Source organism: Squalius cephalus (genome assembly GCF_949319135.1).
Source record: "Squalius cephalus genome assembly, chromosome: 16".
NCBI classification, from domain to species: Eukaryota; Metazoa; Chordata; class Actinopteri; order Cypriniformes; family Leuciscidae; genus Squalius; species Squalius cephalus.
This window is the reverse complement of record NC_137137.1, coordinates 2,546,184-2,560,000: the sequence shown is the minus strand read 5'-3', so window position 1 is coordinate 2,560,000 and position 13,817 is coordinate 2,546,184. Positions and strand designations below refer to the sequence as shown.

General features: G+C 35.7%; 3 protein-coding genes across 4 annotated transcripts in view; 2 read left to right on the top strand and 1 right to left on the bottom strand.

Annotated features, from left to right (window-relative positions):
• zdhhc12a (zDHHC palmitoyltransferase 12a) overlaps positions 1-4,979 on the top strand; it is a 9,899-nt gene extending 4,920 nt beyond the window's left edge. The window contains exons 4-6 of one of the 2 annotated variants that reach the window (XR_013823855.1): positions 916-1,082; positions 3,182-4,648; positions 4,731-4,915. Coding sequence is in view for 1 of the 2 variants with exons in the window: in XM_079896594.1 (XP_079752720.1) it covers positions 916-1,082; positions 3,182-3,497 (483 nt within the window). In the remaining variant the exon portion in view is untranslated. Of the gene's footprint in view, positions 1-915; positions 1,083-3,181 lie in introns of both variants that reach the window. The other variant, XM_079896594.1, reaches the window with a different exon arrangement.
• A 771-nt stretch (positions 4,980-5,750) lies between these two features.
• On the top strand, positions 5,751-9,357 carry seta (SET nuclear proto-oncogene a). The gene is made up of 8 exons (XM_079896054.1): positions 5,751-6,092; positions 6,867-6,924; positions 7,050-7,192; positions 7,276-7,379; positions 7,473-7,586; positions 7,676-7,846; positions 8,028-8,144; positions 8,542-9,357. Exons 1-8 carry the CDS (start codon positions 6,020-6,022, stop codon positions 8,563-8,565), a joined length of 804 nt encoding a protein of 267 aa, XP_079752180.1. The 5' UTR covers positions 5,751-6,019; the 3' UTR covers positions 8,566-9,357.
• A 92-nt stretch (positions 9,358-9,449) lies between these two features.
• Positions 9,450-13,797, bottom strand: LOC307173167 (uncharacterized protein). The gene is made up of 2 exons (XM_079896055.1): positions 12,310-13,797; positions 9,450-9,656 (listed from the first exon to the last, which is right to left on the bottom strand). Exons 1-2 carry the CDS (start codon positions 12,692-12,694, stop codon positions 9,502-9,504), a joined length of 540 nt encoding a protein of 179 aa, XP_079752181.1. The 5' UTR covers positions 12,695-13,797; the 3' UTR covers positions 9,450-9,501.
• Positions 13,798-13,817: the final 20 nt, after the last annotated feature.

Sequence of the window (13,817 nt, the reverse complement as noted above, 5' to 3'; positions counted from 1 at the left end):
GTGAGGGACAGACGTGCATCTCTTCAGTGGGCTGTACTGTTATTTCATATGTTTTTGGATTGTTCTGGTCATGAAACACTGGAAAAATATCTTTCCAAGAAGTTTCAGTTGACAAAAAACTCTAGTGATCTAGGATCTTTATACAGCGGATGCCATTGGAAACAAGGCAAGTCTATCCCTCACAGCCTCACTCTCACACCTGACATGATGGCGCTGCTCTGAATAAGGTCTATTGTCTTTGCATTGCGTGAAGCTGCCTCCTTGTCATTTCTGACTTATAACAAAAAACAAAACAATGTCTAAAAGCTGCTTTGTGACAGGGTGTGCAGCAAACAAGCTAAACAACCCAGAACTAAGTGTTTATCAGCTGTCGAGACCAAAAAACGAGTGTTTAAGGACACAAAAGTGGATACAGGCAATAAGACGTGAAGCATCAGCTGGAAGAATGGGTTAATTGTGGGATCCTGACACTCAGTATGCACTAGAAATACACTACATGTGCAGTAAACATTGTCACTGATAAGTCAAATATCCAAATGTCTGTTTTATATATTATATTTCTGTTAGCTAAGCTATTCTCCAGTGGGCGTTACGCTAGTTCTCAGAGTAATGAGACACGTTGCATCAATGTCTCAATCGCCTGTATCCACTTTTGTGTCCTTAAACGCTCGTTTTTTGGGCTCGACAGCTGATTAAAACTTAGTTCTGGGTGTTTTAGCTTGTTTGCTGAACACTCTGTCACAGCAGCTTTTAGACATAGTTTATCTTTTGTTATAAATGATAAGGAGGCCGCTTCACACAATACAAACTCAATGGAGACGGCTGGATTGTTTTCAGATTATGACGCGTCGCTCGGTCTCTACTGTGTGATTGAGTGAGTTTGCATTCAGATGTTTCTCTCTTTATGTGACCCAGCAACCAATGAGGGCCAGGCACTGCAGGACGTGCCAGCGCTGTGTGAGGCGCTTCGACCATCACTGCCCCTGGATCGACAACTGTGTCGGCGAGAGAAATCACAGGTGGTTCCTGCTGTACCTGTGTGTTCAGTTTGCTGCTGTGTGCTGGGCTCTACAGGCTGCATGGTGAGTGTGTGTGTGTGTGTGTGTGTGTGTGTGTGTGTGTGTGAGCAGAACGTGCATTTGCTGTATTTTTAACTGGATTGATCCGCCAGAGCATTTAGTATGTTTAGATATAGTGTATAAGTGTAAAGATGTTTTAACATCTTATAAACATTTATTTCCAAAGTAGACCCACTTTGTGGATTAAACAATGTAATGAGGTCATAATAATGCACAGTTTCTCATTTTTAGGATTAAGTTGCATTTTGCATTATTAGAAAAATATACAGGGAAAAAACGGTTAAAAAAAGTATAAATAAATAAATAATAAAAATGAGAATGAACTAGATTACATTTGATTACAATAAAAAACAAGTAAATAAATCAATTTAAGTAAATAAATGTGATTAAAATAACTTAATTATTTAAATAAATCCAATTTTATTTCAATAAAAAAAGATTTAAATAAATCATGAAATTTTTAAAGAATAGGATGCATAATTAGAAAAGTGTAAAAATAACTATTTGATTTAAACTAGTTAAACACATTTGATTAAAATAAAAATAAATAAATAATTTAAGTAAATGAAAAAATAAATGTGATTAAAATAATTATTGAAATAAATGAATCCAATTTGATTTAAATAAGTAAATAAAATATGATTTTAATAAATAATGCAATTTTTAAAGAGCAGTGTTAGAAAATAGCGTAAAACTGTAATAAGTAAAAAAATAAGTATAAGATTTGGAACTGACTAAACATATTTGATTAAAATTAACAAAATCAGATTTGACTTACCGGTAAATAAATAATAACTAAATATATGTGATTTAAAATACATTTAAAAAAAAAAAAATGTAAAACAATATGCATTATTAGAAATATGTACAGAAAAGCAGTTAAAAAAGTACAAATAAATAAAGTGATTAAAATAAACAAATTGATTTAAATAAATAAATGATTAAAATACATTTATTATTAATAAATAAATACATTTTTATTTAAATTAATTAATTTGATCGAAATAAATAAATAATACATCTAACAGTACAGTACTATAGTAAGTAGAAAAAAGACATAATAATGCAACATTATTGGAAAAACTAAATATTTTCCAAATAACTTTTTTCACATATTTCTAATATTTTAGTGAGTTCTTTATACATGACAATATATTTCAGGATGGGGGTCCTTTGCATGATAATGATCATATTTGGCGGTCTGTGGCATTTAAAGGTGATGCAGGATATACTGTACAGCGTACAGTGATCCCAGAGGAGCAATGACTCAAACTTTCCCCTCATTACACACTGTACTCTATTGATCAGATTCAGATGTTTTATCAGTCAACACCAAGATGCTGTGAAATACTAATTATTCACAGTCCAGAAGGAAGAGTTACACGTCAAACCAAAAATGAATCAGAAACCAGATATAATTTTTTATATTTTTTTTACTAGTGTGTGCAGGACACTATAGTTCATTTATAGTGAGGAGAGCAAAATAAAGTAAACTGTGACATATTATACCCCAAAATTCTTCATACAGAGACTACCAGTAAAATGTATACATATTTGGGACCAAAAATGATTCAGACACTTTGAGCTGATCATGTTTTGCTGAAGTGTGTTTTCTTTAATTGCTAATGCTCTTTTTACACACAGACTGAACAAAATGAAGCATTGCTTGGTCACTGGTTGAGCTAAACTGGTATTATCTAATTGTGTAGTTAAATTTAACAGCTGACAGATATTCAACATAATTCATGTGTGAGACAGTCTAACAGAAGGACGGACAAAACCAGTCAAATATCAACTGTGTTCATAACTCTTGAGTTCTTGTCATATTTTATTACCATTTTCTAAACTACAGCGAATAAACTGTGATAATGTGAGAAATGTTGAAGGTGTCTGAATAAATTTTGGTTTGACTGTGTGTATATATATATAATATTTCACAATATTACTTTTGAACGGTAGTGTATGTGGACTATTTGTGCAAGGTTAGGGTTAGTCATAATTTTTAATGTGAGGAAAAATATGTCTGAATAAACTTTGTTTTGACTGTGTATAATGCATCAGAGCAACTATGACTGACCTGAGGTGTGTGTGTGTGTGTCCAGGTCTGGCGTGGTGTTCGCCTCCTCCTGGCAGCAGTGGTTCAGTCGGAACGGGTTCTTGCTCGGGGCGATCGGTGTGACCGGGGTGTTTTCCGTGGTCGTGTTGCTCCTGCTGTGCATTCACCTGTACCTGGCCTCCGCTAACACCACAACATGGGAGTTCATGTCACGCCACCGTATCGCCTACCTCAAACACCGCGACTCCGAGGAGAACCCGTTCGACAGAGGAGTCGTCTGCAACCTGTGGGACTTCTTCTGTGTCTGTGGGACAGTGGCGTGGGAGAGGATCTACAGCAGACACGCCAGCGGGACTCTATGACTGATGTTCGCGAGGGAGAAGTGTAGCGGTTTTTAGCTCTTCAACATTGATTGTGTTTTATTAATACTAATGTGATGTTGTGATTTACTTTATGTAGTAATAAACCTGCAGGGAACATGTACTGTATCTACTTGATGAATGAAGAATCATTATGTGCCACAATTACTGGCTGTTCATTCATGCTAGCAATGTGCTAATTCGTGCTAGCAACATATTAACAATAGCTGCGTCCGAATTCGAATAGTTCCCTACTATAGTATGCCAAAAGAGTAGTATGTCAGAATACTTAGTATTCGGAAAAACAGTAGGCGAAAAGTCCCCGGATGAACGACTTCTTCCGGCGAGATTCTGAAGTGGCATATGATGGACACTTTACTATCCCATGAGGCCACAGGAGAGGATTTATGAATGGCAGTGAAGCGACGTAACTGACGCTGGTAGATCACATGATAATGACAACATGGCGGATGTAGTATGTCCGGATTACATCCATACTACACACACTCATACTATATAGAACATACTTTTTAGTACCTACTTAGTACAGGATTTCGGATGTGTTAAAACATGCTAGCAATGTGCTAATTCGTTAGCAACATGCTAATTAATGTAGCAATATGTTAAAAAATGCTAGTAGCCACATGTTAAAAACATGTTAGCAACATGTTAATTAATGTTAGCAACATGCTAAATTATGCTAAAAACATGTTAGCAATGTACTTATTCATGTTAATGTCTAAACGTCATTAGCAATGTGTTAAAACATGCTAGCAAAGTGATAAAACATTAACAACATGTTAATGTTAACAGTGTGTTAAAACATACTAGCAAACTTGTTAATTCATGTTAGCAACGTGTTAAAACATGTTAGTAACATGCTAAATCATGTTATCAATGTACTCATTCATGCTAGCAACATGTCAAATCATGCGAGCAGTGTATTAAAACATGTTAGCAATGTACTCGTGCTAGCAACATGTTAAGCAAAGTGAAAACATTAAAATGTTAATTCATGTTAGCAATGTCAAGTCATGTTAGCAACATGCAAAATAATGCTTGACACACACTAAGACATGCTAACTAACAATATGATACTAGCAACATGATAAAACATGCTAGGAAGCTTATAAAGCTTTCAAACTTTGAGACAAGTAGCGGCAGCTGACGTCAGCTGCCAGTTCCAGCTACTTCCTGCTGCCAGCTGCCGATTTTTTGCTGAACCCCCTCTCCAAGGCTTTTGTCAAGTCAATATAAAAGTTTGTTCCGACAAACTTTACTTTCTAGGTTTCATTGTTTTTATTAAGACAAAGTCAATTTTTTGTTCTTAAAAAAGCCAACTATTTTCTACTCATTTGTTGCATGTTGTATATCTGTGACATGATTCTTTTCACATAACAAGGACAGTTTGTATAGTTCTCAAGAGTTTTAATTGGTTTGTGAGGTTAATTTTATACGTGACAAAATAAACTTTTGCACACTGTCTATCGACTCACAAATGAATGATTCTTCTAAGCCAGAAGAAAATGCTTCAGAACAACAATGCCTGAGTTCATTCACCCCCTCATTATTAGATAGAAATTGTGGGTAAAGATATATTTTCAAATCCTCATCCAGTAAATCACAAACTACTGGCAAAGTCATGCAAATACATAGAAGCCTTTGAAGGGCCTTGAGGTCAAAGGTTAAAAAACAGTTTTGTGGCTTTGTAGTCCATTTCTATCTACACTGGTGTAAAAAACTACACTCCCTAAAATATCACACCATAAAACCGTATAATCTTCAGCTTCTCACTGTATTCATCAGAAAGGTCATGATGCTTTTATTGACATTTTGCTTTTATTTGACATGACAGTGGAGATGTGATAGAGAGAGAAGCTACAGGACTGAAATATGACCATGAGCACCTAATTATGTGTAATTATATGCACTATATGCTGTGAACTACCCTTGCAGACACTTTTAATTAATGCGTTCATATAAATCGAACCCATGACCTTGGCGTTCCTTGTGCCACCCTCTTGTTAAAGCTACAGGAATTAGGGGCTATTTGCATATTTTTAAACAACCAACATTATGTAAACACAGTCATGTGTGTTTATTTGCAGTGTTGTGTTGTCAGAACCATTTTAAATAGATTCGGATGACATGTTATGAGAGCTTCGTTAAAATCCCGCCCTTTTTGTGGCGGTTCCACGCAAAGCCCCGCCCCCTGTTGCACCGTCCAATCAGAAGGCAGATCCGGGGACCCACGTCGAGCTCCGCGGGTTGTTCTGGAAAGGGGCGGAGTTCATTTTTCGAGCTCGTGAGGGGCGCGTTCTGTCCGAAAGAGAGCGCGTGAGAATCTGCGTTCGTTCCCTCGCCGTAAGTTTGTGTGTGTGGAGCAGCGCGGGCTCACTCAGTTCTGTTCCTGTCCTATCATAGTCTCCAGAAACCGACTTCAAGGAGGACGATCTTCTACCTCAGCGAGTTTAAAAATCGCTTGATTCTCACTGAAAACTCCTCTCGCCGTGATCAGTGAAATCATGTCTGCTTCAGCGGCTAAAGTCAGTAAAAAGGAACTGAACTCGAACCACGACGGAGGCGACGAGACCTCGGGTAAGAAAGAACGATCGGCGGCCATTTTCACTTTCTCTTCTCTCATCAAAGGGGGTTTATTCGCTATTTTCGCTAGTTTATTAGCAGCGGCTCGCGTATGACTCGTTTATGTAGACAGTGCGGGGTGCAGTGCTTGTGATTGGCCGTGGGTCTGGTTGGATGTTCTCGGAGGAACGGCTGCAGCCGGTAGCGGAGGCCATGTTTGATTTCTGGCCGTGCGCGAGCTAAGCGCGCCACAAAGCCCCGTTTGAACACAAACAAAAACCGTTATTTTAAAAATCAAATTCTAAGCGCGGGAGCTTATTTGTGTGACTCGCGTATGGAATTTTCGAAGAAACGCGTGCAGTTGAACAGCGTGAAACATGCGGAACGGAAGCGTCCGCGCGCTGCTTTATTGTTGTTGTGCTTTAGCTTAGCCTAGCCACGTCTCCGCCATGATGTAGCACAGACTAATGGTTGTTTGTGGACTTTAAATGGTGAATGATAATGGAAATGAACGCGAAGCGACTTTACACGCTCATCGAGCGCTCGTGTGATTTTTGGACTCGCGTCGGAAGCAGGTGCAGCGCGAGCGATTCCGTGCACATTTAAACCACGCGGCTTCTGCGCGGCTCCCTCTGAGTTCAATGCATCGGATTGTTTTCGCGTCACTGAAAATGTACCATTATTAATACTTTTGTTTTTAAGAAATTATGCACAGTTGTGTTTTTTATTACATATATATTTTTATTGATCTTTACCTAATTCTATTTTTTTTTCTTCAACTTTGTTTAGAAAAAGAACAACAAGAAGCCATCGAGCACATTGATGAAGTACAGAATGAAATTGACAGGTATGTTGAGCTCTATTGAATGCATTATCTACGCTTTAACAAATACCGCGGTATAAGTCATTACTCAGTGCGGTAACGCGTGTGAATGGATATAACTTTCTTTTTTTTTTTCTGATCTTGTCCAGACTTAATGAGCAGGCGAGTGAGGAAATTCTCAAAGTTGAACAGAAATACAACAAACTTCGCCAGCCGTTCTTCCAGAAGAGGTCAGAACTCATCGCCAAAATCCCCAACTTTTGGGTCACAACATTTGTCAACCACCCACAAGGTAAGATCCCGTGCAAACTCTTGACACTGTGGTTTACACTATGTATCCAAGCTGTTTAATGTAATATTGTTTGATTTTTGTAGTCTCAGCTCTTCTTGGGGAGGAAGACGAGGAGGCGCTTCACTATCTGACCAGAGTAGAGGTGACAGAGTTTGAAGACATCAAATCCGGCTACAGAATAGATTTTGTAAGTGGTAAAAAAAAAGGTTTTTTTTTTGTGTGTGTGTGGCTTGGAGCTTTTGTTTTCATAACGCACCATTTCTTTGCCGTTTCGTTTTAGTATTTTGATGAAAACATGTATTTCGAGAACAAAGTCCTCTCCAAAGAAATTCACCTGAACGAAAGTGGAGACCCAACCTCAAAGTCAACAGAGATCAAATGGAAACCAGGAAAAGTATGGATGATTGTTTGTTAACTTTGCATTCTCTGTCAAATAGTTTCACAATTCTGAGTTTTTATGTGAAACTTTTTCTTCTTTCGCAGGACCTCACAAGTCGGGCCAGTCAGACACAGAGTAAAGCGGGCAAGAAGAGGCAACATGAAGAGCCTGAGAGCTTCTTCACCTGGTTCACCGATCACGCTGATTCAGGGGCGGACGAGTTGGGCGAAGTCATTAAAGACGACATCTGGCCAAATCCCCTACAGTACTATTTGGTGAGACTGGAACAACGGCCACACACTGATAGAAAAACACAATTATTTTTGCCTAAAACTTTCCGTTCCAGCTGGTTAGATCATGCGACTGGACAGCTCTTCCGGTTTATGCGGCTGAATGGAAATTATGAGTAAATGATTTGCATTTCAAATCTTAACTTATCTGATCAACTTTATGCAGGTCCCAGACATGGAGGATGAGGAGGGAGAGGATGAGGAGGAAGATGAGGAAGGCCTGGATGATATTGATGAAGAGGGGGAAGATGATGGAGAGGAAGATGATGATGATGACGGAGAGGTACGTAACCAAAATGATTTTCTAAGGGTTTTTTTTAATAAAAAAAAAAGTTTGTTAAAGTTTTTTTTAAATAATTTTTTTTAAATATAATTTATAAATATATAAATTATTCTACTTAAAAAAAAAAAAAAAAAGAAAGATTTTTTAGCTCCTTTCTAAGAGTGCCGGAAATGTTCTTGTTATTTATATATATATAAAAAAAAAGTTTAAAACTGTCTTCAAGTGTTGTACAATCAATCTCTCTCATATATATATATATATATATATATATATATATATATACACACACACACACACACACACACACACACACACACACACACACACACACACACACACACACACACAACTTATGAAAATGAAAAGTGCCTCTAATTCATCTATTGTCTTGTTTCAGGACGATGACGGCGAGGATGACTGAATCTGAATTAGAGGAATATTACCCACATTTCCCAGTCCTGTTTCCAAATTGCTTCTTTGGCTTTTTTGTTATTTTTGGGGAGCAAGATGCTTCTTTTTCCTCTTCAGATTGTTTTTTGGTTTTGAGCTCCATCTTTCCTCTATCCTGAACTTGCCATGTTGAAGTCCCAGACTCACAATAAAATGACTGCAAAATCTTGCCGACATGGCATCTACCATCTCAATTTCCAAATGCATTTCGAGGTAAAAAGCAAAACACTGTAGTTATTGGCTGCACGCCGTCTGGAGTAGACTTGCGAATAGTGTTTTCTGTTTGTTTTTTTATAAATATATATGTACAAATATGTATTATTTTTCTTCCTGTTAAAGTTTTGTGTGGTTAATTGAACAGAAGCCATGGTGCGCAGTGATCTGCTAGCTCTAGCGTTCTCCACCGTTTTGTTACTTTATTCTTGAAGTACTACTTTACTCATCAGTAGTTCATCCTCTTGTATCCATGTCAGTTCAGGAGGGCTGAGGAAAGAGGGTATGTGGACACCATCATTGAGTCTTTGATTTTTATCTTGTCTTGTTTTACAGACACTCACCAGATTTGAAATGGATTACATTTTTGATAAAGAAAATAAAATCTTCAAAAAAACACAAAAAAAATGAAATCATGCTTGTAACTTTCTCCCCTTCTGACTCACTGAAGTTTGTGTAGTGGTTGTATTACCGTAAGACACACTTTTAACTGTTCAGTTGGTTTTGCTCAATAAAACACTGTTTGGGATTCACCCAGTTGCAAAGAAAATGCAATAAAGTTATGGTTTTTTTTTGGTTTGTTTTAAAAATCGATAGGTATTTTAATTTCACACGGGTCAAAAACAAAACCAGGCATTCTAGTCATATAAAAAAATATCTTTATTAAGCGTATATATAGTGGTGTGGCTAATCGTCAGCTTCTGAAAGATTTGGGTGTCATCAGCAGTGTAGATGCGAAGTGTTCCTGCAGGAGTCTGTCGACGATGAGCGCCACAAACGTCTGGTCCGAAGCTTCGAACTCTTCTCGGTTCACCGTCCTGGGCCAGTCGTTGGGCTGGAACGCCCAACCTTGATCCAAGAGGAGAAATCGTGTTATTATACCACTTACGCTGAGATTTCAGGTTATATGTATAACGGAAGTTGTTTAATTCTTGTTTAAATTTCACTTTAGTAAAAAAAAAACCCAGTAACCCACTACAAATTTTAAGTAATTTAACCAGCACTTTATATATAAACATGCATGTGTGTGTGCTGGGTAGTAACTGATTACATGTAATCTGGATTACTTAAATCAGATTCCAATAATTAAGTACTCGTAGTTAGATCAGTTACTACAGGTTTTCAATAGATTACTCGGTTAGATGTAATTCTCACAATGGCAGTAAATTCTAAAAATGTCACATATATAAATGTATAATGGAAGTTGTTTAATTCTTGTTTTAAAGTTCACTTTAGTAAAAAATTAAATAAATAATATGTTAACCTTAAATGCGTAATGTAATGGATTACGTTACATGTAATTTGGAATCAGTAACCCACTACAAATTTTAAGAAATTTAAATAGCACTTTATATATAAACATGCATGCGTGATATATATATATATATAAATATAAATAAAGTTTGTATAAATAAAATGACTATATATATATATATATATATATAAAAAAGAAAATGTTTTATATATAAATAAAGCAAGAACATTTCTGGCACTCTTAAAAATGAGCGGGAAAAAAAAATTTTTTTTTTTTAAAAGTAGAAAAATATAAAAATACAAAAATATATATAATACATATATATATAAATAAAAACAGTGCTGGGTAGTAACTGATTACATGTAATCTGGATTACAAAATCAGATTACAAAAATGAAGTACTCGTAGATCAGTTACTAGTTACTTTTGAATAGATTACACAGTTAGATGTTATTCTCACAATGGCAGTAAATTATTCATTGATTCTACTTTCTTTTAAATTTTCCTTTCTAAAAATGCCGCTTATATCTGTGTGTTCAGAAGCTCTTCCAGGATTGTGGAATTGCGCACACAGACCATGTGACTATCACTGAACACAGACCCACGTTGCATTTGATCACTGGATTTACAGTGTTTTCTCAACATTAATCATGACAAATACGTTAAATATTATTTGAATTATCACAGTAATTTAACCATGTATCTGTTTTGTCTTTCAAACACATAACGAACATTTGCAAACTCAAGTTGATTCCATGTTTATATGCAATGCAGGGATTCCCAAACTTGAAGTGCTTAGATTTTAAGTTAAAAAGTTAGGTCAATAATAAAATTACATCAGTAATAATAATAACAATAATAAATAATAAAATTAAATTCAGTTTTCTGATGTTAGTTAATGGTCACATGACATGCAGGTAAACAATTTTTTTTGAAGTAAATGTTTGTTTATATTTTAAAATTATTTGTTTTCATTTGAAATTACGATTTAATTAAAACCTTTTCATTAAACTCACAAACCCCTTCAGTTCTGTCATGAAACACAGTCTGCGAAACCCTGCCTTAATGTCATATTTAATGCACTTCATGTTATTGATAAAGAATGGAATATACTTTCGTTTACACTTTATTTTAAGGTGCCCTTGTTACACTGTAATTATACATTTAAGTACTGAGTAACATTGAGTAACTACATGCATTTAATAGGGTTAGGATTAGGGTGTTTTTTAGTGTCAGTTGCGTGAAATTATGCGTAATTACTATAACTGTAGCATAAAAATACAGTAAAATAATGCATAATTTATAGTTATTACTATAGTAACTGTACCATAAGGATACAGTCAAATAAAGTGACCATAATTTCTTTCTCTTTGTATTTTTATATCAATATGGTACAATATTATCCTATTCAAATCAATGTTAGGTCACAAGTCATCTAACAGAAATCAGACTACACTATCCTACCTAAAACGAGTAATCTGGAATCTAACGTTACTCAACAAACCACAATCTCACAGAACAAAACTACATAGGCAAAAACAATCACCAATAAATTTTGGGGTTTCAGGATTTTTTTTAACCAAAATTTGTTTAAAGATGATTCTCAACTATGTTATGCAATATGTGGGTAAAATGGCCATAAATGAATATTCCCATTCAATGCAATGTATCTATACATGTAAGTTATCTAATGTGCACATTAATGTGTTCTTGGAGCAACAATGAAAAAAGAAGTGTAATAATTGGAGTAATAATTGGCAACATTTTAATAATAATATCTAATATTTCATAGGAAGTATTATTTATTTCCATATTCACTTGTTGTCTCCCCCAAAGTGCCTGATAAACATGATTTAAGGCCTGATGTCCTGACATTTTTAAAGACCAAGGAGAAGTTGTTTTATAATGCATTATATAATGTTTTATAATAAATTGCACTAAAATATAATGTGGACTAAAGTCTATTCCTGGATCCCAGGAGGATAAACACGGCATAATTAGTAAGTAATCTACTAAAAACACACAATCTCACAAAACAAAACTACGTATGCTATGTTTCAATTATACTGAATTATTAATAAAGATGTATACACGGAATAAATTGTAAGTAATCTACTACTAAAAAAAAAAAATAATAATTAAAAACACACACACAACAAAACTACTTATGTTTCGTTTATCCGGAATATCTATATACATAAAGATGTATACACACAGTATAGATGTCTTTAAACACGGAACACGCACCTAGGTGTGTTTTGCAGCGCGGGCAGGAGGCGACGGTCCACGAGTGACCGGGGAACCAGGAGAAGTGACTGTCCGCCGGCCAGTGCTTCAGAACATCGGCTCGCTTAAAGGTCACGACCTCGAACTGGAAGCCTTGCGGATTCTCGAAGAGCTGGACCGAGACGACCTTCCCTGCGATCACCGTGTCGTTCCGGTGTGACAGAGCCAGGCGACTGGGCACGAACCTCAGATCCGTGTCTTCCGCCACCTCGTGCCCGCAGGACCGGCACAGCATCAGCCCCGAACACCCGAGACCGAGCCGAACCCACACACACAACAGCAGCGACACAACTACAACAACAACATCAACACACCGCGCGGCGGGAAACTTGACTAGAAGAAACATCCTCAGAGAACTGAAGACTTCCCGCCACTGACACGAGCGAAAATAACACGCGTTTCTCGCTTAAAAGCGTTTAAACACGTTTATTTATAACATAAAAAATAAAAATGTTTTTTAAAAAGCGAATTAGCAAACTACATTGCTAAGTTCCTACAGCTGACACGCAAACTATTGGAGCGTCACTGGGAAATCACTGCGTTAATGGCAGCGCCCTCTGAAGGCGGGATGAATTAGTTAATTATTAACTAATGATTTAGGTCTTGATAAAATACAATGGATACAGTATTAAACTTTATTTTTTTTAAAGGTGGTCGCTAATCAAACTAAGTTAAATTGAAATGATGGCTTTGTTTGTTTGCACTTATATTAAGTTTTAATTTAATGTGTATATAGACACGTGTCTAATGTTTTTTTTTATATTTATTGTCATTGTTTATAAGTTGAGCTATAAAAGCTAAACTTATAAACAATCTTATAAAAAATATAAAAGGTTTCCTTAGAAAATGTGCAATTCTGACTTTATAACTCGCAAATGAGTTTGTATTTCATTATTCTGAGAGAAAAAAGAATTGAATGAGATGATATAAACAATTTTGAGGATAAAAAAAAATCAATTTAAAAAAAATGCAAAAAATTTAAAGGATGGCTTTGTTTGGGGTTTTTTGGTTGCTTAGTTTGGTTGCACTTAAGTTAATTTAATGTGTATATAGACGTGTCTAATGTTTTTTTTATTGTCATTGTTTATAATTTGAGCTAGAAAAGCAATATTTCACTTCAAAAATATAAAAGGTAATTGTGACTTTTTCCTTAGAAAAGTAGCAATTCTGACTTTATAACTTGCAAGTGAGTTTGTATTTCACTATTCTGAGGGGAAAAAATAATTGAATGAGATGAGATATAAACAATTTTGAGGATAAAAAAAATCAGAATTGTGAGATTTAAAAAAAACAAATCGTTAGCCTCATAGAATAAATGCCTAAGTCCTTTTTTAAATAGGAGGTAGGCAATTATGCTATGAGGCTAACAAAATGCAAGTACCTTTTTTTATTCCCTTGCGGAAAACAATCTTCCATATTGAGCTGACGTAATAAATAAAGGAAATGGATCTGATGAACTCTGATGTTTT